The 22,166-nt window shown below is 40.8% G+C and overlaps 1 protein-coding gene across 4 annotated transcripts in view; it reads left to right on the forward strand.

Annotated features, from left to right (window-relative positions):
* LOC132819837 (son of sevenless homolog 1) overlaps positions 1-22,166 on the forward strand; it is a 299,748-nt gene that overhangs the window by 253,036 nt on the left and 24,546 nt on the right. For all 4 annotated transcript variants that reach the window (XM_060831696.1, XM_060831698.1, XM_060831699.1 and 1 more), the window contains exons 12-16: positions 4,703-4,825; positions 8,126-8,229; positions 8,345-8,567; positions 15,853-15,972; positions 16,814-16,976. In XM_060831696.1, coding sequence (XP_060687679.1) covers positions 4,703-4,825; positions 8,126-8,229; positions 8,345-8,567; positions 15,853-15,972; positions 16,814-16,976 — 733 coding nt within the window. The remainder of the gene's footprint in view (positions 1-4,702; positions 4,826-8,125; positions 8,230-8,344; positions 8,568-15,852; positions 15,973-16,813; positions 16,977-22,166) is intronic.

Consider the following 22,166-nt stretch of genomic DNA (forward strand, 5'->3'; position numbering starts at 1 on the left):
CAGAAATGCAACTGTCTCCTTTTATTTAAAAAGAGAGATAAAGTGGCAATGTACTCAGAAAATTCACCCTGATGTTTCTTTTATTGTCCTTTTTTCATTTATATTTGTTACTTAATTGCCATTTAGTTTCATTTTGTCTTCAAATAGGCGCAGAATGGTTGATATAAACTTTGGTCTTTTCCCTTCAACCATCTCTTGCAAAATACCAATCAGCCTACACTAAAAGCGTAACAATGAGGAGTAGTCAGGAGCATGACTGAACCAGAACATTGAGTAGAGCACAGTTTGTCAGCAATGAGCTTGATTTGAGTTAGATTCTGGAATGGAGTAATATAAATGTGGTGCCTTTTATAAGGAAAGGTCAGAGTTTGAGGTTGTTGCTTTTGAACTGTGTGGATCGTAGAAATTTGATTTGCTTTAAACAAAGATTTTGAAAGTTGTGAGTTATTTATGTTTTTTTGTGTTAATTGAGCATTTTCTGTGTCTGTCTTTTGTGTCTTTAAGGTAATTGGGTGATGAATTATTATGGTGTTTTGAACTTGGATAAACTTTTTCAATACCTTGTGATTGAACAGAAAATCATTTTGAGTTTAGTTGGATGTGTGGTGTTTGCTACCAAAGTTGTGCTTAAAGGGTGAGCTATGAAGTATACCGTTTTGGATACTTGTGGGGGGGATGACTTACCAGGGGCAAGCAACGAGGTTCAGGCCTCTGGCACGGAGCCTGGCCCCGTTGCTCAGAAGGGTAGGGTGGAGAAAGGTAGAGCAATAGTTCTTGGGGACTCGATAGTGAGGGGTACAGACAGACGGTTTTGTGGGGGCGACAGGGACTCACGTTTGGTATGTTGCCTCCCAGGTGCAAGGGTACGTGATGTCGCTGATCGTGTTTTCCGGGTCCTTAAGGGGGAGGGGGAGCAGCCCCAGATCGTGGTCCACGTTGGCACCAACGATATAGGTAGGAAGAAGGGTGAGGATGTCAGACAGGCTTTCAGGGAGCTAGGTTGGAAGCTCAGAGTTAGAACAAACAGAGTTGTAGTCTCTGGTTTGTTACCTGTGCCACGTGATAGAGAGTCGAGGAATAGGGAGAGAGAGCAGTTAAATGCGTGGCTACAGGGATGGTGCAGGAGGGAGGGATTCCGGTTTCTGGACAACTGGGGTCCTTTCTGGGGAAGGTGGGACCTCTATAAAAAGGATGGGCTACACCTGAACCTGAGGGGCACCAGTATCCTTGGGGGGAGGTTTGCTAGTGCTCTTTGGGAGGGTTTAAACTAACTCCGTGGGGGCATGGGAACCAGGACTGTAGCTTTAGGGTACAGGACCTTGAGTGTAGGGAGGTTAGGAATAATGCAGTGATCTCTAAGGAGGGTGTCTGTAACCAGAAGGGTGGATTGAAGTGTGTATACTTCAATGCCAGAAGTATAAGGAATAAGGTAGGTGAACTTGCAGCGTGGGTTGGTACCTGGGACTTCGATGTTGTGGCCATTACAGAGACGTGGGTAGAACAGGGACAAGAATGGCTGTTGCACGTTCCAGGGTTCAAATGTTTTAGTAGGATCAGACATGGGGGTAAAAAAGGGGGAGGCGTGGCATTACTTGTCAAAGACAGTATCACAGCAGTGGAATGGACGATGGAAGAGGACTTGCCATCTGAGGTAGTTTGGGCTGAGGTTAGAAATAGGAAAGGTGAGGTCACCCTGTTAGGTGTTTTCTACAGGCCTCCTAATAGTCCTAGAGAAGTAGAGGATAATATTGCGAGGATGATTCAGGAAAAGAGTGAAAGTAGCAGGGTGGTTGTAATGGGGGACTTTAACTTCCCAGATATTGACTGGGAGAGCTATAGCTCGAGTTCATTAGATGGGTCGGTGTTTGTACAATGTGTGCAGGAGGGTTTCCTGACACAATATGTCGACAGGCCAACAAGAGGGGAGGCTATATTGGATTTGGTTCTAGGTAATGAACCAGGCCAGGTGTTAGACTTGGAGGTAGGTGAGCACTTCGGGGACAGTGACCACAACTCGGTGACTTTTACTTTAGTGATGGAGAGGGATAATCGTGCGCCGCAGGGCAAGAGTTATAGCTGGGGGCAGGGAAATTATGATGCAGTGAGGCATGACTTAGGATGTGTGGATTGGAAAAACAGGCTTCAAGAGAAGAACACTAATGAGATGTGGGGATTGTTCAAGGAGCAGCTACTGCGTGTCCTCGATAGGTATGTACCAGTCAGGCATGGTGTAAAGGGCCTTGTGAGGCAGCCGTGGTTTAGTAAGGAATTGGAGTCCCTTGTGAAAGGGAAGAAGGCGGCATATGTAAAGATGAGGCGTGAAGGTTCAGTAGGGGCGATTGAGAGTTATAAGGTAGCCAGGAAGGAGCTAAAGAGGGAGCTAAGAAAAGCGAGAAGGGGACATGAAAAGTCTTTAGCTGGTAGGATTAGGGAAAACCCAAAGGCTTTCTATAGGTATGTCAAGAATAAAAGGATGACTAGGGTAGGTATCGGTCCAGTCAAGGATAGTAGTGGGAAGTTGTGTGTGGAGGCGGAGGAGATTGGAGAGACATTAAATCAGTACTTTTCATCAGTATTCACTCAGGAACAGGACACTGTTGCTGATGTGAATATGGAATCACAAATAATTAGAATGGATGCCCTGGAAATATGCAGGGAAGAGGTTTTGGGAATATTGGAAAGGATGAATATAGATAAGTCTCCTGGGCCTGATGGCATTTACCCCAGGATCCTATGGGAAGCTAGGGAGGAGATAGCAGAGCCATTGGCCTGGATTTTTATGTCGTCATTGTCAACGGGAATAGTACCAGAGGACTGGAGGATAGCGAATGTGGTCCCATTGTTCAAGAAAGGGAGTAGGGATAGCCCTAGTAACTATAGGCCAGTGAGTCTGACTTCAGTGGTGGGCAAAGTCTTAGAGAGAATGGTAAGGGATAAGATTTATGAACATCTGGGTAGGAATAACGTGATCAGGGATAGCCAGCATGGTTTTGTGAAGGGCAGGTCGTGCCTCTCAAACCTTATTGAGTTCTTTGAGAAGGTGACTAAGGAAGTGGACGAGGGTAAAGCAGTAGATGTTGTGTATATGGATTTTAGTAAGGCGTTCGATAAGGTTCCCCATGGTAGGCTAATGCTAAAACTACGGAGGTATGGCATTGAGGATACATTAGAGGTTTGGATTAGGAATTGGCTGGCTGGAAGGAGACAGAGGGTAGTAGTTGATGGATTATGTTCATCTTGGAGCGCAGTTACTAGCGGTGTACCACAAGGATCTGTTTTGGGACCATTGCTTTTTGTTATCTTTATAAATGATCTAGAGGAAGGACTTGAAAGCTGGGTAAGCAAGTTTGCGGATGACACAAAAGTCGGTGGAGTTGTGGATAGTGAGGAAGGAAGTGGTAGGTTACAGCGGGATATAGATAAGTTGCAGAGCTGGGCGGAAATGTGGCAAATGGAATTCAATGTAGCTAAGTGCGAAGTCGTTCACTTTGGTAGGAATAACAAGATGATGGATTACTGGGCTAATGGTAGGCTACTTGGTAGTGTGGATGAGCAGAGGGATCTTGGTGTCCATGTACACAGATCTCTGAAAGTTGCCACCCAGGTAAATAGTGCTGTGAGGAAGGCATATGGTGTACTGGGCTTTATTGGCAGAGGAATTGAGTTCCGGAGTCCTGAGGTCATGTTGCAGTTGTATAAGACTCTGGTGAGGCCTCATCTGGAGTATTGTGTGCAGTTTTGGTCGCCATACTATAGGAAGGATGTGGAAGCTTTAGAACGAGTGCAGAGGAGGTTTACCAGGATGTTGCCTGGAATGGTAGGAAAATCTTATGAGGAAAGGCTGAGGCACTTGGGGCTGTTCTCATTGGAGAAGAGAAGGTTTAGGGGAGATCTGATAGAAGTGTATAAGATGATTAGGGGTTTAGATAGGGTAGATACTAAGAACCTTTTACCGCTAATGGAGTCAGGTGTTACTAGGGGACATAGCTTTAAATTAAGGGGTGGTAGGTATAGGACAGATGTTAGGGGTAGATTCTTCACACAGCGGGTTGTGAGTTCATGGAATGCCCTGCCCGTATCAGTGGTGAACTCTCCTTCTTTATGGTCATTTAAGCGGGCATTGGATAGGCATTTGGAAGTTATTGGGCTCGTATAGGTTAGGTAGGATTCGGTCGGCGCAACATCGAGGGCCGAAGGGCCTGTACTGCGCTGTATCCTTCTATGTTTTATGTTCTATATGAACAGTGGCATAGAACTGTTGGGTTGTCTGATTTGATTCACAAAGTGAAATACAGAAGCAAATAATTAATGAAGGAAAAGAAAGATAATGAATGTGAAGACAGTCATGACATAATATTCACTCACGTTTAGAGGGATATGGGCCAAATGATGGTAAATGAGCCCAGGTCAGATTGGGTTGTCTGGGCAGTGTGGATAAGTTGGACCGAAGGCTCTGTTTCCATGCTGTATGATGCTGTTCTAAGTCAGTTTATTCTGTCAGTATGTACATTTTGATTCCAAGCCAAATTTAATTATGTTTGAATTAAGCTTGTTTTGCTGCATTTATTACCTGAGCAAAATGCAGGTTCAATGACGTAATACTTATTTGGCTGAATGAATTAAAGTTATAACTTATAACACATGCACATTATGACTCTGTACATAATACGATTTTATATTTTTATATTGAATTTGATGTTAGATTTGAGATTCCAGAGCCGGAGCCTACAGAAGCTGATCGGAAGGCAATGGAGCATGGTGATCAGCCTCTCAGTGCAGAATTGAAACGTTTTAGGAAAGAATATGTTCAACCTGTGCAACTTCGGTAAGCAGTACTTCATGACACTGCATGTAAAATTGAGATGCTATAGGATTTTCAGTACTTATGAAATGATATATTTCAACAAGATGCTAAATCAGTTTAATATCTGGCTAATAAGTAATATTAGTCTTCTGCAGTTGGTAAAATCTGACTGAGGGAGCCCTGAAACTGATTGATTGTTTGGCAACCAAGCCTTGCAACTAGTCTGCGCCGTTCTGATTCTAGAGATCCAACAGCAAGTGAGGAAACACACCGACTTCTATCCAGTGTTCTGTTTCCAAAACAATCTGGATCCTATGGTGAAACTTCTTCCCACTCTACCTTGACGTTATTTAGTTTACCTTGGACATTGACTTGTGACCACAGTTGTCAGTGCTTCATTTTGCACATTCAAGAAAGAAATTAACACTTGCATGCTTTCAGTCGTATTAATAGAGCCTGCTATTCATATAGTTGTAATGCAGTTACCATTGTAACACTTGCACACCTACTTCATAAATGATCTCTGTTCTGAGGCCTTCAGTTTCTTATTGACAATAACAATCTAATTTGGAATCATATGTTGTTTTGCATTTTTAGATGCCATGTTAGGCTTATTTAGGAATTATTTCTTTTTTCCTAGCAGATTGTTTTTCTCAGCAATGTTTTCATTTGAGAGGCAATGAATTATTAGCAGAGCATTATTTTATATGCACAAAGATGGAAGTGGTTTTGTTTCACTAAAACTAAAGTTGGTCTCTAGACTTCTCCATTTATGTTACTTTACCTAGTAAAATCACCCGTGTCCACTTAGTCAGATTTTGCCTTGGCTTTCAAAAGGTGGAGCCCATTGAGATTGATGTTACATCCTTTATCATTCACGAGCAAGCTGGAGACCTGGAGCTTTAATTTCCTTCAAAGCTGTATCTTCAGACTTCAAATATTACAATTAAGATTGTGGGACATTAAATTTGAGACTGTGCAATTATATGATTTAACCTCATGATCAGTACAACTTATTCATGCATACCTCTTCATTGCATAGAAATGAACCTGTTTTATTTTGATTGACCATGGAATTATGACAGCAATCAGCTATCTAGATGCTCAAGCCATAAGAAAACAAAAGTGTAATCCTGTGATAAAAATCATGGGGATTAGTGATTCAACTGAATCTTTAAGAAAAACCTTTCATAAAGAAGTATGTCATGTCTTTGTGATATTGCAATTTTATACAAAATCTCGCATTAATCTGATTGTGTTTTAAAGAAAACTGGGTGTCAAACCACTCTGAATCTGCTAGTTCATCATCAAAGCATATCTAGAGCAAAGTGTACAAAGGACTGTGAAACTTTGCAACGGGACATGGATAGTTTAAGTGAATGGGCAAAGGTCTGGCAGATGGAATACAATGTTAATAAATGTGAAGTCATCCATTTCAGTAGGAATAACAGTAAAAAGGACTATTGCTTTAAGAAATTGCAGCACGCTGCTGTGCAGAGGGACCTGGGTGTCTTTGTGCATGAATCACAGAAGGTTGGGCGACAGGTGCAATAGGTAATTAAAATGGTAAATTGAATTTTGTACTTCATTGCTAAACAGGTTGAGTTTAAAAGCAGAGAGATTATATTGCAGCTGCTCTGGGTGCTGGTGAGGCCACACCTGGAGTATTGTGTGCGGTTTTGGTCTCCTTACTTGAGAAAGGATGAACTGGCACTAGAACAGATGCAGAGGAGGTTCACTTAGTTGATTTCGGAGTTAAAGGGTTTGGCTTATGAAGAGAGACTGAGTAGACTAGGATTATATTCATTGGAATTACAAAAAATGAGAGAAAGTTTTATAGAAACATAAAATTATGAAGGAAATAGATAAGCTGGAAGTAGAGAGCATGTTTCCACTGGTGGGTGAAACTAGGATAAGAGGATATAGCCTTAAAATTAAGGGGAACAGATTTAGGACTGAATTGATAAGGAGCTTGTTCATCCAGAGTGTTGTGAATCCATGGAATTCTCTGCCCAGTGAAGTGGTTGAGGCTCCCTCAGTACATGTTTTTCAAGCTAAGATAGATTTTTTTTAATGGTAAAGGAATTAAGGGTTATGGTGAGAGGTAGGGTAAGTGGCGCTGAGGCCACGAAAAGATCAACCATGATCTTATTGAATGGCGGAGCAATCTCAAAGGGCCAGATGGCCTACTCCTGCTCCTAGTTCTTATGTTCTTATGATTGCTGAATCCTCTGAATTGGAACTAATGCCACATCTAAGAATCCTACGCATATCAAACTGTTTAATTTCAATTTTGTGGTGCAAGATCAATACTTTTGTCATGCATGATCATATACATCAAATTGTAATGTGCATAATGACCATCTTAAATTCTTCCAATTTTTAAATTACCAGTGGTCATCTACAGGTAGTATTGCATAATATAGTATTGTATAATGCTGTATTTATGTGAACTTGCAGACCAACAGCTCAGATAATATGACCAACATAAGTCAGACAGCTTAATTCATTGCTGCTGTTTGCACTGATCAACAAATATCTTAATGATGATTCTGAAATTCACTTGAAGGGGTAGGTGAGGTGCAGTATTGATAAAAGAGATTGCAGTAGGTAGCTTAGAGCAGACTATCAGTAATATAGAAGAAGAACAGAATTTACTTTGAATATATACTTACAGACACAGAAAGTTTGTACTTTCCATAACTAAAAAGTACACCATGAGGTGAAACCTAAATAGCTAAATGAGAAACTCAAGGAAAACTAAGCACAAAATAAAATAATTCCATTAACGAAACATAAGTAGTTGTTGAGACTTGTAGTCAGGTTAACAATACAGTTGAAAATAATTAAAGCAAATATTCAAACTTTAAAATGGACATATGATAAGTTTTGCATTTGTTGAGACAGAAAGGTTACATACCATGAGCACACTATACTTCATATTATGCCTTCGGATCTTCATTGTCAGCCTGAATAACTAGAACAGAGCGAGATAACATTTGGAAAAACATTACTCTTAATCTTGCACTGTAATTTTTACATTGTGTTTATTATGGATTGTGACTTGACAATCTTTTAATTCAGTGTTATGATACATAAATGTTTAGAAAGTATTGAAAGTCAAAGGCTCAAAGATGGTGTGAATATTTATCCTGCTGAATGAAATTCAGTATTTTGTATGAATTTTAGCAAGTTCTTATTCAGCAAAATATAATTCAGGATAAGCTTGTTCCTGCCTATTGAGCATTAAATGGTATTAATGTGAAAACTGGTTAAAATTCCCAATATAGATTTTACATTTTTTAAATTGTTTTCTCGAAGAGTTCTGAATGTATGTCGACACTGGGTGGAACATCATTTCTATGACTTTGAAAGAGATGCAGAATTATTATATCAACTTGAAGAATTCATTGGGACAGTTCGAGGTGAGGAGCCCTAAATTATAGAAAATCTGCCTTTAGGAATATGCAATAACAATAAAACTGTGGTATTTTATTAATAGAGCGTGATCTCCGTGACCTCTGCTGTTTTGTGATACAGGTAAAGCCATGAAGAAATGGGTTGAATCTATCAGTAAAATCATCCTAAGGAAAAAACAGGCACAAGCAAATGGACCGTCACATGCTATCACGTTTGAAAGTTTGCCCCCTTCCATAGAATGGCACATAAGTAGAATTGGTCAAGTTGAAGCATTTGACCTGCTAACTTTGCATCCAATCGAAATTGCACGGCAACTAACTTTATTAGAATCTGATCTTTACAGGTATGGTTTTTCTGGTGCGGTTAAACATCAATGTCCCTATTATCAATGAAAAGCTTTTGTATATAAGATGTGGAACATTGTCATTCTTTGCATGAGTACAGCTGTATGATTGAAACTTCAAAATTATCAGTGATTATATATGCAATTAAGATATGTCTGTCACATTTTAACATACAGTTCAAGCCATTTTGCAAGAATTTTCAGTTTGCAATGCTTAAAATTGATTTGTTATATTTTTGACCAAATGTGATTTTAAGAGTTGAGAATGGTGATATTGTATTGTTTCCCCATGATATTTAATTTCATTGAATCCCCTACAGTGTGGAGAAAGGCTATTTGACCCTACTCTCCAAATAGCATCTCCCCCAGACTCCATTCCTCCCAATCCTATCCTTGTAACCCTGCATTTTCCATAGCTAATCCACCAATCTACATATCCCTGGACACTGTGGGCAATTTAGCATTGCCAGTCCACTAACCTACACATCTCTGGACTGTGGAGGGAAACAGGAGCACCTGGAGGAAACCAATACAGACAGGGGAGAACGTGCAACCTCCACACAGACAGTCACCTGAGGCGAGAATTTAACCCAGGAGCCTGGCAATGCGAGGCAGCAGTGCTAACCACTGAGCCATCATGCTGCCCCAGTGACTGTTTTAGTTTTAGAGCATTAAACTTTCAACCAGCTTATAGCTGGGCAAGAAATTGTGCCAATATATTGTGCCAATATATTGAAATAGTGAAAATGTTATTGGAAGATTTATCAAAGAAAATTAACTGATATAGTTTGAATGATGTAATGATCTCTGAAAACTATACAACCCTCTTGTGGCACAGTGGTAGTGTCCCTACCTCTAAACCAAGAGGCCCAGGTTCAAGTCCCAAATGCACCAGAGACATGTTATACCATCTCTGAACAGGTTGATTAGGGCGAAAAAAAGATTAGCTAAAGAAAGCAAAATTTATGCTATGATCTGAAGTTTTATGTGCTGAAATTACTTTATATTCAGTTTCTTATATCAACAATGGAGTAAATTCTTCAATTTAACAATTTTGGTGCGAAGCCTATGTGTAAGTGCATCTGGGATGCAGATGTCAGTAAATACCGCTCATATTCTGTTCAATCTTTCATCAATTTTAATATATGAAAAATTGTGGGTTGACACAATAGATGAAGCTCTGTGCGTGGAGTGCTAAATGACCTTCTAGAGGTTAACAAAATTATGAGGGGCATGGATAGGAGAAATGGGCAAAGTCTTTTCCCTGGGGTCAGGGAGTCCAGATCTGGAGGGCATAGGTTGAGGATGAGAAGGGAAAGATATAAAAGAGACCTAAGGGATAACTTTTTCACACACAGGATGGTACGTATGGAATGAGCTGCCAGAGGAAGTGATGGAGGCTGGTATAATTGCAACATTTAAGAGGCATTTGGATGGGTATATGAATAGGAAGGGTTTGGAGGGATATGGGCCAGGTGCTGGCAGGTGGGACTAGATTGGGTTGGGATATCTGGTCGACATGGACGGGTTGGACCGAAGGGTCTGTTTCCATGCTGTGCATCTCTACGACTCTATCTGGACTGGGCACAGCAAGCTTTTCATTTGTTAAAGCGCACAAAATTTGAGATCCCAATTACTTAATAAGCGAATAAAGTCATTAAATTCCACAATGTTTAAACAAACAAAATAAACTTCGCTATACAAAGTTAGAACTATAAGACAACCTACTATGTAACACGTACAATTTGTAGTCTAACATTCAGAATGAACATAAGATAAATGTTAGTTAACACACAAACTGTTGCTTTGCACCTCACAAATCGTGGCAGATAGGAGGTGTGGCCAAGCCAGATCCGAGGATTTCTCAGCAACACATCTACAGGAGTGACATTCTATATCACCCAATCTCTAAATTCTTCTCTTGTGAAAGACATAACTTTGAAATTCCCTCCAATTTCCCTCAAACAAACCACTGCTTGCTGATGCCTGGTTTAGGTTCTGCCAGGGTCACTCAATTCCTGACTTCTTTACAGACTTGGTTCAAACATGGACAAAAGAACTGAATTCCAGAGGTGAGGTGAGAGTGACTGCCCTTGACATCAAGGCCACATTTGATTGGATGTGGCACCAAGCAAAATTGAAGTCAATGTTAATCAGGGGAAAAGAATCACTGCTGTTTGGAGTACTATCTGGCACATAGAAAAGATGGTTGTGATTTCTGTAAGTTAGTTAACAACACATCATGTTTGTAGTAGCTTCAGAAACAGCTATCCAGCTTGTTCCATTCTCCGACCCTGTCTCTGTGGTCCTCTGAATTCATTACTTTTAAATATATATCCAGCTCTTTTTGAAGCCTCCGATGAAATTTGCCCCCACCACTCTCCAAGGCAACACATTCCAAATCCTAACAGCTCTGAGTAGGAATGTCTTTCCTCATCTCATTCCGAACTCTTTTGCTGACAATCTTGAAATTGTGACTGCTAGTTACAGTGATACCAACCAGTGGAAACAGTATACTCTTTTTCACTCTGTCAAAATTGTTCATAATTCTGAACACCTCAATAATGTCACTTTTATTCTTCTCTGCTCCAAGAAGTATAGGCCCAAATTCTCCCGTATTTCCTTGTATTTAAAATCTTTTGTTCTTGGTATGATTTCAGTATGTCTCTTTTACACTACCTCCAGGATTTCCTTAAATAAGGAGACAAGAACTAAACTTAATAGTATAAATGACGTCTTCCCAGTGATTATTGCATCAGCTGCACCCGATGTGGCCTCCTCTATATTGGGGAGACGGGCCGCCTACTTGCGTCCACATACATCATCTATTGCATCCGCTGCACCCGATGTGGCCTCCTCTATATTGGGGAGACGGGCCGCCTACTTGCGGAACGCTTCAGGGAACACTTCTAGGACGCCCGGACTTACCAACCCAACCACCCCGTGGCTCAACACTTTAACTCTCCCTCCCACTCCACCAAGGACATGCAGGTCCTTGGACTCCTCCATCGCCAGAACGTAACAACACGACGGTTGGAGGAAGAGCGCCTCATCTTCCGCCTGGGAACCCTCCAACCACAAGGGATGAACTCAGATTTCTCCAGTTTCCTCATTTCCCCTCCCCCCACCTTGTCTCAGTCGATTCCCTCGAACTCAGCACCGCCCTCCTAACCTGCAATTTTCTTCCTGACCTCTCCGCCCCCACCCCACTCTGGCCTATCACCCTCACCTTGACCTCCTTTCAACTATCACATCTCCATCGCCCCTCCCCCAAGTCCCTCGTCCCTACCTTTTATCTTAGCCTGCTGGACACACTTTCCTCATTCCTGATGAAGGGCTTGTACCCGAAACGTCGAATTTCCTGTTCCTTGGATGCTGCCTGACCTGCTGCGCTTTAACCAGCAACACATTTTCAGCTCTGATCTCCAGCATCTGCAGACCTCACTCTTTACTCTTTCCAGTGATTTGTAGAGGTGGAACATCACATCCTTGCTTTTATACTCAATGCTTCTGTTTATAAACCCAAGGATCCTACAAGCCATAACAAATGTTTCAACTTGCCTGACCACCTTAAAAGAATTATACACTTGAATCCCAAGGTCCATTTGCTCATATGTTCCCCTCTTAAGTTGCACCATTGAGCCTGTATTGTCTCTCTTTCTTTTACCAGAATGCATTACCTCACATTTATCTGCATTGAAATTCATGTGCCAGGTGTCTGGTCATTTGGCCAACTTGACACTGTCCCTCTGAAGTCGCTCAGCATCATCCTCACAGTTCACTATTCTCCCTAGCTTAGTATCAACTTCAAGTTGAGAAATTTTGTTGATTGTCTGGTATTAGTTTATTTTTCTATAAGTGTATATTTTATCTTATCCTGTATTATGGCCTCCTTGGATTTTTCCTACTCTTGATGTCAAGCTGACAAGTCTGTAGTTTCCTAGGTTATCCTTTGCCCCTTCCCAAAACAAACGTGTCACATTTGCAATCCTTGAGTCCCTTGGGACTAATCTTGTGTTCAGAGAGGCTTGGATAATTGACATCAATGGCTTCACAATTTGCTCTCTCACCTCTCTCAGCAATTTAGGATGCATCCCATCTCCATCGAGTCAGTGCCACTTCCCTTTCTATTGTAATTTTCTTGATTTATTTCTTCTTTTCCACTTTCTGATTTTACAGCTATTTTGGTGTTGTTTCTTGCACCTCCTTTGGTGATGACAAATGTTGGATCACCTGACATCTTATTTTCCACTATTGATTGCTGTGACTTATTTTCTATATCACCAATGGTCAATGTTTTAGCTCTTTCCTTTTTTTAAGTATCTATTGAAACCTTTTTGTATTTCTAGTTAACTTTCTTGACTCTGATTTCTTTGATAATGTCTTTCTTATTTATCTTTTAGTTAATCTTTCCTGTCTTCTATATTCTGTGCAGCCACCTAAGTTTGTGCAATTTTATGCCTTTTCTTGAAATTTGATACTTTCCTTAGCACTTTTAGTTACCCAAGGGTTGTAAGTCCTCTCTTTGGAACATATCTTTTCAGTGTTCATCTTAAATGTCTGCCATTGCATCGCTGACCTGCTCCTGAGCCTAATTTTCCAATTCACTTCAGCTAATTCTGCTTTCACGCTCTCACGGTTGCTCTCATTGAAGTTTGAAGTACCAGTCTTAGACTGGCTCTCCTCTTTCCCAAACACAATGTAAAATTCATTCATATTATGACTTCTGCTAACCAAGGATGTTTCCACTATGAAATCGTCAATTAATTTTAACTCACTGCATTATGCCAGGTCCAAAATAGCCTGCTCTGCAGTTGCCTGCAGAACCTGCTGTTCTGAGTATCAATAACAAAACCTTTCCCTAAACTGCTCGACTAGATTACCTTGGCCCATCTGATTGTTCTTGTCATTATGTACATTAAACTCACTCAAGATTGCAATACCTTTCTTACAAACTCCCTTTATGTCTTCCTTGATACACAGTCCTTCTGTGCCTTAACAAGGGCTTGCATATCACTTCTAAAAGTGGCTTCTTGCCTTTATAATTTCTCTTCTCTTCTGAAACCAATTCTACTTTATAATTTTCTGACCTTGGGTCACTTATTGTACTGTGATATTAGGATTAATTAACAAAGCTAATTCCTCACTTTTTCCCAGCTTCCTGTCCATCCTCAATGTCACATACTGTTCAGTGTTCAGGCCCCAATTTCATCATCCTGCAGCCAAGTCTCCAATCAGCTAGCACCGCAAATTGAAATTCAAAAATGATCTGTCAATTCATTTCTTTTGTGCCTAGTACTACATGCATTCAAATGTACAGCCAGATTCATCAGCGTAGTGTCCTCAGTCCAATCATCTTCATCTGCTTCATCAGCTACCTTCTTTCCATCATAAGTGCGGATACTTACTGATTGTTACAAAATGTTCATCATTTGTGATGCCTCAGAAACCAAAGCAGCCCATATCCAAATACAGCAATATCCGGGTTTGGGCTGAAAAGTGGCATGTAATATTCATGCCATACAAATGCCAGACAATGAATGTGTCCAGTAAGAGACAATCTAACCATTGCTCTTTGACATTCATTGACGTTACCATCCCCGGATCCCTCACCATTGACATCCTGGTGGTTACCATTGACCAGAAACTAAACTGGACTAGCGATATAAATATAGTGGCTACAAGAGCAGGTTAGAGATTAGGAATACTGCAGTGAATGGCTCATCTTCCAATTCTCCCAAATTTTGTCCACCATCTGCAAGGCTATTGTGAGAAGTGTGATGGAATACTTTGTACTTGCCTGGATGAATGCAGCTCCAACAACACTCAAGAAACTTGACATTATCCAGGACAAAGCAGCCTGCTTGATTGTACTGCATCCACTCCCTTCACCACTGATGCTCAGACACAAAATGTACTGCAGAAATTCACCAAACATCCTGAGGCAGCACCTTCCAAACCCATGACCACTACCATCCAGAAGAACAAGAGTAGCAGATACATGAGAATACCACCGCCTGTAAATTCCCCTGCAAGCCAGTCACCATCCTGACCTGGCTTGTGTTCTGTCACTGTCATTAGGTCAAGACCCTGGAATTGTCTCCTTTACAGCATTGTGAGTGTACCTACAGCACACAGACAGCAGCAGTTCAGAAAGGCAGCTCACCTCTTCATTCTCAATGGCAACTCTGGACAGGCAATAAATGATAGATTAGCCAATGGTGCCTTTGTTTCATGAATGATTAAAGAAAAAGCTGTCCCAGACTGCCCAAGTGACTGCACACATCCTGGTAATTCAGTCTTTTCCCTGGGACTGCATTCCACTGAATTCTTTCAACTGCACTCCTATGCCTGCTCACAAGCACATCCCATCTCTTCTGCAGACAGCTAGGTTCACGAGGTTGGCACTGCTCATTAGACTTCTGCAAGCTCCAATATTTTTTTAGCTGCAGTAATCAAATGCTGTTTCCTTCAACATCCCAAACTCAGCTGCACTGAACCCTCAGTGGTTTCCAAGGATGCATCTGATCCCATTTGCTCCAATGGCTCCTGACCATCTCCCACAGCTTTCTGTTAGTCCTAACTTCATGAAAGTTTTCATAGGATCCCTACATTGTGGAAACATGCCCTTCGGTCTATAGGTCAACACAAACCCTCCGAAGAGTAACCCCCCAACCCTCTATTTACCCCTGACCAAAGCACCTAACCTACACATCCCTGAACACTATGGACAATTTAGCATGGCCAATTCACCTAACCTGCACATCTTTGGATTATGGGAGGAAACTGGAGGATCCAGGGAAAACTCACGCAGACACTGAGAGAATATGCAAACTCCACACAGACAGTCACCTGGGTCCTGGCGTTATGAGGCAGCAGTACGAACTACAGCCATTGTGCTGAAACTGCTTATGGAGCTGTTCCCTTGTCCCTGAATACCTGTTTGGCCAGTTGCCTGAATGTTAACATTTTCTGCTTCAACTCCCCCTTAGTAACTGACAGTGACCCTTCAACTATTTTGAGTAGTCTGTTGAGAGCCTTGCAGGATCAAATGTAGCAACCACTGGAACATCCTGTTGAATCCTATTGGAAATTCTATGCCCATGTTACAACATTGACAGTCTGCCCAACCTAACAACACAAAAGTATATTAGAAAAAAGGGATGGAGTCACAGTAACTTAGCAATACTTCAAGATTAGTTACTTGGTGATTAGTTACTTGCCAAGAAATTTGCAAAGTTTCTGTTAGCAGAAAAATTTATGCTTTTATGTATCTGGATTTCAGAGCCGTTCAGCCTTCAGAACTAGTAGGAAGTGTATGGACGAAGGATGACAAGGAAATAAATTCTTCAAACCTCCTGAAGATGATACGACATACTACTAACCTCACTTTGTGGTTTGAAAAGTAAGAAAAAGTTGTGTATAAATTTAGTTGATGTGCACTTCGTGCAAGTATTAGGAAGAGCAGAAATACAGATGATGACTGAATAAAGTGACATAATTTCTATTACAGCATAAATATTACAACCAAGTTCAACTAATGATCTCTTTTGCAAAAAGGCGATGCACTCTAGGTTTGGAATATCAAGAAGCTGCTTGGTTTCACTGCACAGTACAAGGGATGCATTGCAAGCTTATTTTATAATCAGAATAACTTTTAGTTAGCTGTGTATGTTTGGCATTGAAATATTATGTTTGTTACCATACCCTGATGCAAAACTTGATATTATTTTCTTGGAAGTATAATTGTTGCTTGGTAGTTGAGAACAATCACAATAATGATGACCTCTAAACAGTTGAAAACTGATGATGGCAAGACAATCATTTTGGCAACATGTCTTCAGAAAAATTGAAGAAATGTAATAGAGGGTATCTGTCATATGATCCCAAATATTTTCAGTTTTTTTCACATTTAATGAAGATTAACTTATAACTTTAAATAAGCATTTAATCATTGTCTAGCACAAAATATGACTGCATCGTTTGAAAGGGCTTTCTAGTGAAGTAATCTCTAGTTTTGGCTGCATCTTTCAGTTGGTATTCAGTTTCTGAAAGTCTGTAATATCATGTTTGTTTTTCAATCCTATGCTATATGGTTTTAAAATGAATTTATTTCTAATCTTTGTGACAATGCTGTGGGTGGTGTGAGTTGCAATTTTCAACCTTTAAATGTTGCTTCAAACTGTCACTTGTATTACTCACACAATAGTACACAAAAATGATATCATGCATTTTTAAAATTTCAGATGCATAGTAGAAACTGAAAACTTGGAAGAAAGAATAGCAGTTGTCAGTCGAATAATTGAGATCCTGCAGGTTTTCCAAGAACTAAACAATTTTAATGGAGTTTTGGAGGTGGTCAGTGCCATGAATTCATCTCCTGTGTATAGACTGGATCATACATTTGAGGTTTGTGATTCAACCAAATGCAAAGTAAATTTTATTGATGAGGTGCACAGAATTATTTGAAGGATGGACAGTGTAATTTGAGAAGGATAAATGAATGTCATTGAACGTTGCCTTTTTTGTTGTCGCTGTACATGACACATTCAAATAAACTATTTTCCGGATTTCTTAATGTGAAAGAAACTAATTTCTATATTGAAAGTGGAATGCAAGTATTGTACAATACTTAGCATGTGGGAAGTCTCAAAGGGATACATTTGCTGATGGTTTTAGTGTGTGACATGCTATACACAGAAAATGGAAATTTACTGTGATGAATAATAAAACCTTGTTCAAAGAATGCATTTAAAAATACTGCTGAGAAAAGCAAGATCTACAGAGACTTGGGAACACTACCACCTGCATATTGCCCCAAGCCATACACCATCCTTTCTTGGAACTGCATTGCCATTCCTTCATTTCTACAGATCAAATTCTGGAACTTGCTTCTTAACAATGCTGTGGGTTTACCTACACCACATGGAAAGCAGTTCCTTGCCATCTTCTCAAAGGGTAATTAGAATAGAATAACAATTTATTGTCACTTGTAAGATGTGCATCAGTCACCACAATTCAGCATTATTTTAATTACAGAAAATATAAAGAGAGATAATTGAGACAGAATTAGGACAAAGTTCATCTTTTTTTCCCCCTTCATGGCAATCTGGGTTTATAGAGTGGTTATGGAACGCTACCCCTGAGGCTGCCAAAACATGGATTTTCACAGTGGATCCATCATGCTGCTACCACGGAAACTGACACCAAAGCCACTGCATCGCTGTCGTAACAAAGTAGGACAGACCAGACCCACCAGGTTACCAAAGCTGAAGCCGTCACTCAAGCCATCGCTACTTCAGTTACCTCCCGAATCCCCCCTTTTGTTGCAGTAGCCATGAGGAACAAACCAGTAGCACCATGCTGCCACCATGGGATCAGACAGGAGAATGGACAAGACCATCCACGATGAAAGCTTTGATAAAGCCACAGCCAATACGGCCACAAAGAATGGACGATTGGATCTATGGCACTACTGCCATTGCAGCAGGCCCTTGCAACCACCTTCCTCCGCCGTAGCCATGGAAAATAAGAAAAGGCAAACTTTGATATAAAAGAGAAATAAAACAAAACAAAAATAAGAAGAATGCGGCCGGCCAGGTGCGCGGGAACATATGGGCATAGAGCACGAGTACTTCCTACCATGCTGCTGCTACCATCTTCTAATGTTTGTTCAGAGTTGGGCAATGAATGCTGGTCCAACTTATATTGCCCACATCCTTTCAATAAACAGTGAAAAAAAAATCTGTAGTTAGTTAAATGATTTTTCTTAGCTCTGCTTTTCAGCATTGGAAACTCAGTGAATATCATGATGAATATTGTTTGTTTTCACTAAAACTTAATTAAAATAAATTTTCATGCAGCATTTTGATAGATGGATGAAAAAAAACCATGCTCCGATTTCCCAACTTGCGAATTTTAAGTCTCCAGCATGCATCATGCTGACCAAAAGTATAAAATCTGTTGTAGTATTTCTTGAAATATTTACAGCAGTTTTACGTAATGGCCTAAGGTGCTTCAGTATATGTACATATGTATTAAGAACAGGAGTGGACCATTTGCCCCCTTGAGACTGCTCCACCCTTTCATAAGATCATGGGCTTCAGGGACAAACTCCACATTTCTGCCCACCTCAACTAGTGTTACTAAATATGATTTGGCATTATCAGAAGTAAGAAAGAAATATTACCAAAAGCCTGGTCAAAGAGGTTGGATTCAAGGAATGCCATGAAAGAGTAGATTTGGGCAGAGAGGTTTGTGGAAGTAATTCCAGAGCTTGAGACCGAAATAGCTGAAAACACAGCTGTCAGTGGTGTATGAAATTATGTTTGGAAAGAGATCAGATTTGGAGAGTTTTTGGTTTATAGGTGGTACAGAGGTAGAAATGAATGTGGCTGTGGAGACATTGGAACATTATGAGAACCTAAAATTCTTAATGGTGCTGATTTGGGACCAAATTTAAGCTGTTGTCCTGGGTGTACAGGAACTGGGCTGCATGTTTCAGAGTTTGTACTGAGATTTAGATAAATTCAAGTTTATGAAGGACATAATATTGGTTGGTGGCCAAGACAGCATAAGAATAGTTGACTCTAGAGATAAGAGCAGTGTAATGGCTATTGGATGAAAGTTATCTGGTGGATTTTTAGCTTCCTAAATATCAAAGGAGATGTATTGAGATTCTCCGCAAAGAGACCGATGACTAATGAGAAAGTTGATTTGTATTGATCTGAAAATGCAAGTAGGATTAGAAAATGAAGTTAAATGTATCAAAACATTATCCAGGTGCAATAGGTGACCGACTGACGTGTGGTATGGTAAATGAGACATAATAATAAGTTTCTGTTCTAATGATGCCACCTTACTCCGGAGGTGGGGGGGGGGGGGTGCAGTCCTGAGAAATGCCTGCCTTTTTCCTCAAGTGAGATTCCCCACAAGCATGGTTGACCACGCCATTAGTTGTCTTTGACCCATCTCCTGCACTTCTGCCCTCACCCCTTCTCTTCCCTTCCACAACAGGTTCTTTTCATCCACACCAGCCTCAACATCCAGAGGATTGTAAGCTGCTATTTCTGTCACCTCCAACAGTATGCCACAACATATTCCTCTTCCCTCCTTTGTCAGCACTTGCAGGAACCATTCTCTCTGGAACTTACTGGTCCATTCCTCCTTCATTCCCAGTACTTCCCGACTTCCCCATGGCTTCCTTCTCAAGCAATTACAGACGTTGTAACAGCTGCATGATTACTTCTCCCTTCCTCACCAGCCAAGGGTCCCTGACAGACCTTCCAAATGAAGCAGCAATTTACCTGCACTTAATTCAATTTAGTCTGCAATATTCGCTGTTCATATTGTAGTCATCTCTAATTGGGAAGCCAACGCAGACTGTGTGACCACTCTGTAAAACACCAACTTTTTGTCCATAAAAATGACCCTGAATTTAGAGTTGTCTGCCACTTTTAATGTACAGCCATGTTCCCACGTTCACATTTCTGTTGTAGGCCTAATGCAGTGAAGCAGCGCACCTTGGTGCAAGCTCGAAGAATTGCATTACATTTTCATTTGGGGTCCCTGTAGCTTATGGGATTCAGCATTGAATTTAATAACTTTAGAACTGATGTCATCTTTCTAATATTTTTTAACTAATCCCAGCACTCTGGTCCTATCATGATATGGGTTGTCTTCAATACAGCCAGCTCAGTGTCACCCACTCATTGCCTAATTGGCTTGGAGGAAGTGATGGTGAGCTTCTGCAGTCATTGGTGTGGGGATCCCAACATGCTGTTAGAAAGAGAGTTTGAGGATTTTGACCAAATGGCAGTGAAGGAATGGCAATATTGTTCTATATCCAGATGACTTGAAGGTGAACTTGCAGGAGGAAGTGTTCCCATATGTCTGCTGACCTTGTCGAATGACATGGGTGGCTTTCAGGACAATCTACCTGTTCTTTTTCGCACTCAACTCAAATTATCACTTATTCAGCTTTTTATCTGCCCCTTTTCATTCTCTCTCTCTCTCTCTCTCTCTCTCCCCCCCCCCCCCCCACCCCGCACGCTGTCTCCACCTGTCCACTCCTCAACAGATATCCCCTCCACCCTGCAAACCTTGTCTTCAGAATAAAAATCACTTTGTTTTTAGGTGCTGTCAGGTCTGATGAACAGTCACTAGATTCAAAAATAAATTCTGTTTTTCCCACAGATGCTGCCAAACCTGCTGAGTTTCGTCAACAGCTTTGGTTTTGTTTCACAACTCTGGCATATGTAGACATTTCTTTTACTGTAGTAGGTAAAAATGCATTCAAAAGATAAACTATTTCAGAGAAAATCACTGCAGTTCTTTTCAAATTTGAAAATGTATTTACGTTGGCACCTCCAAATCTTATTCTGAGTACCTAAGGAATGTTTTTGGCACTGATATTATAACATCATGATGCATACATGCTGATTAATCCTTTAACACACACAATTTGAAAACATGAGGTTTTTTTTCTAATGTGTTCATGGGATGTGGGCATTGCTGGCTAGAGTTTTATTGTCCATGCCTAATTGGCCCTGAGGTTATGATGAGCCCCTGCCTTGAACCATTGCATTCATTGGTGGAGTGACACCCAACATGCTGTTAGGAAAGGAGTTTCTAGGATTTTGACCTCCTGACAGTGAAGGAATGACAATATAGTTCCATGTTGAGATGGTTTAGACATGAACATGCAGGAGGTGCTGTTCCCATACATCTGCCATCCTTGTCCTGATGGATGGTGCAAGTTCAGAAGTTTGGTAGATGCTGAAGTAGGAACCTTGAGATGATGCACATAGCTGCCATTGACTGTCATTGGTGAAGGGAGTAAATATTGAAGTTGATGGATGCCCGGCGAATCAAGTAGCTGCTTTGTCTGGTTGGTTCCAAGTTTCTTGAGTGTTGGAGCTGCATTGAAAAGAGAAGTGGTGAATATGCCATCATGCTTCTGATTTGGGTCTTAGAGACAGTGGACAAGCATTGGAAGACAGGAGGTGAGTTATTTGGCACAGAAGTCCTATCTTCTAACTTGCTTGTGTAACTACCATATTCATATGGGTAGTGCAGTTCAGTTTCTGCTCTATGGTACCCTCCCACACACCCCCACCCCCACCCCCCTTCCCCCACCCCCAGAATTTTGGTCATGGGTAATTCAGCAACAGTAATGACATTGAATATCAAGGGGTGATTGTTAGATTTTTGTCTTGTTGGGGATGGTTATTGCCTGCCACTGTGTGGCGCTAACATTACCTGATGCTTTTGCATGATGGATAATTTACTGATGAGTCTTAGTAAAAGTTTTGTCTCCTTAATACTGCTGAACTTTGCTCTTTGGGACCTGAGCAGCTGAAAGCAGCATTTATGCTGTGGCCTAAGATCTTCAGTTAGAATTGAAACCATCACAATACCGAGTTATTCTGTGATGAAGTCCATGTAAAGATCTAGCTTACATGCCATTCTTTAGTGTTACTTCAAAATATTACTATACTTGAGGAGCAACATGAAAGGTTCTGTATTAGTTCTGTGTTAATTCTGTCTAAGTTGTTCCATACAGCGTGAAGCAAATAACTGTTTTTGATCATTTATAAA

The sequence above is a fragment of the Hemiscyllium ocellatum genome, chromosome 10 (assembly GCF_020745735.1).
Source record: "Hemiscyllium ocellatum isolate sHemOce1 chromosome 10, sHemOce1.pat.X.cur, whole genome shotgun sequence".
Lineage (NCBI taxonomy): Eukaryota > Metazoa > Chordata > Chondrichthyes > Orectolobiformes > Hemiscylliidae > Hemiscyllium > Hemiscyllium ocellatum.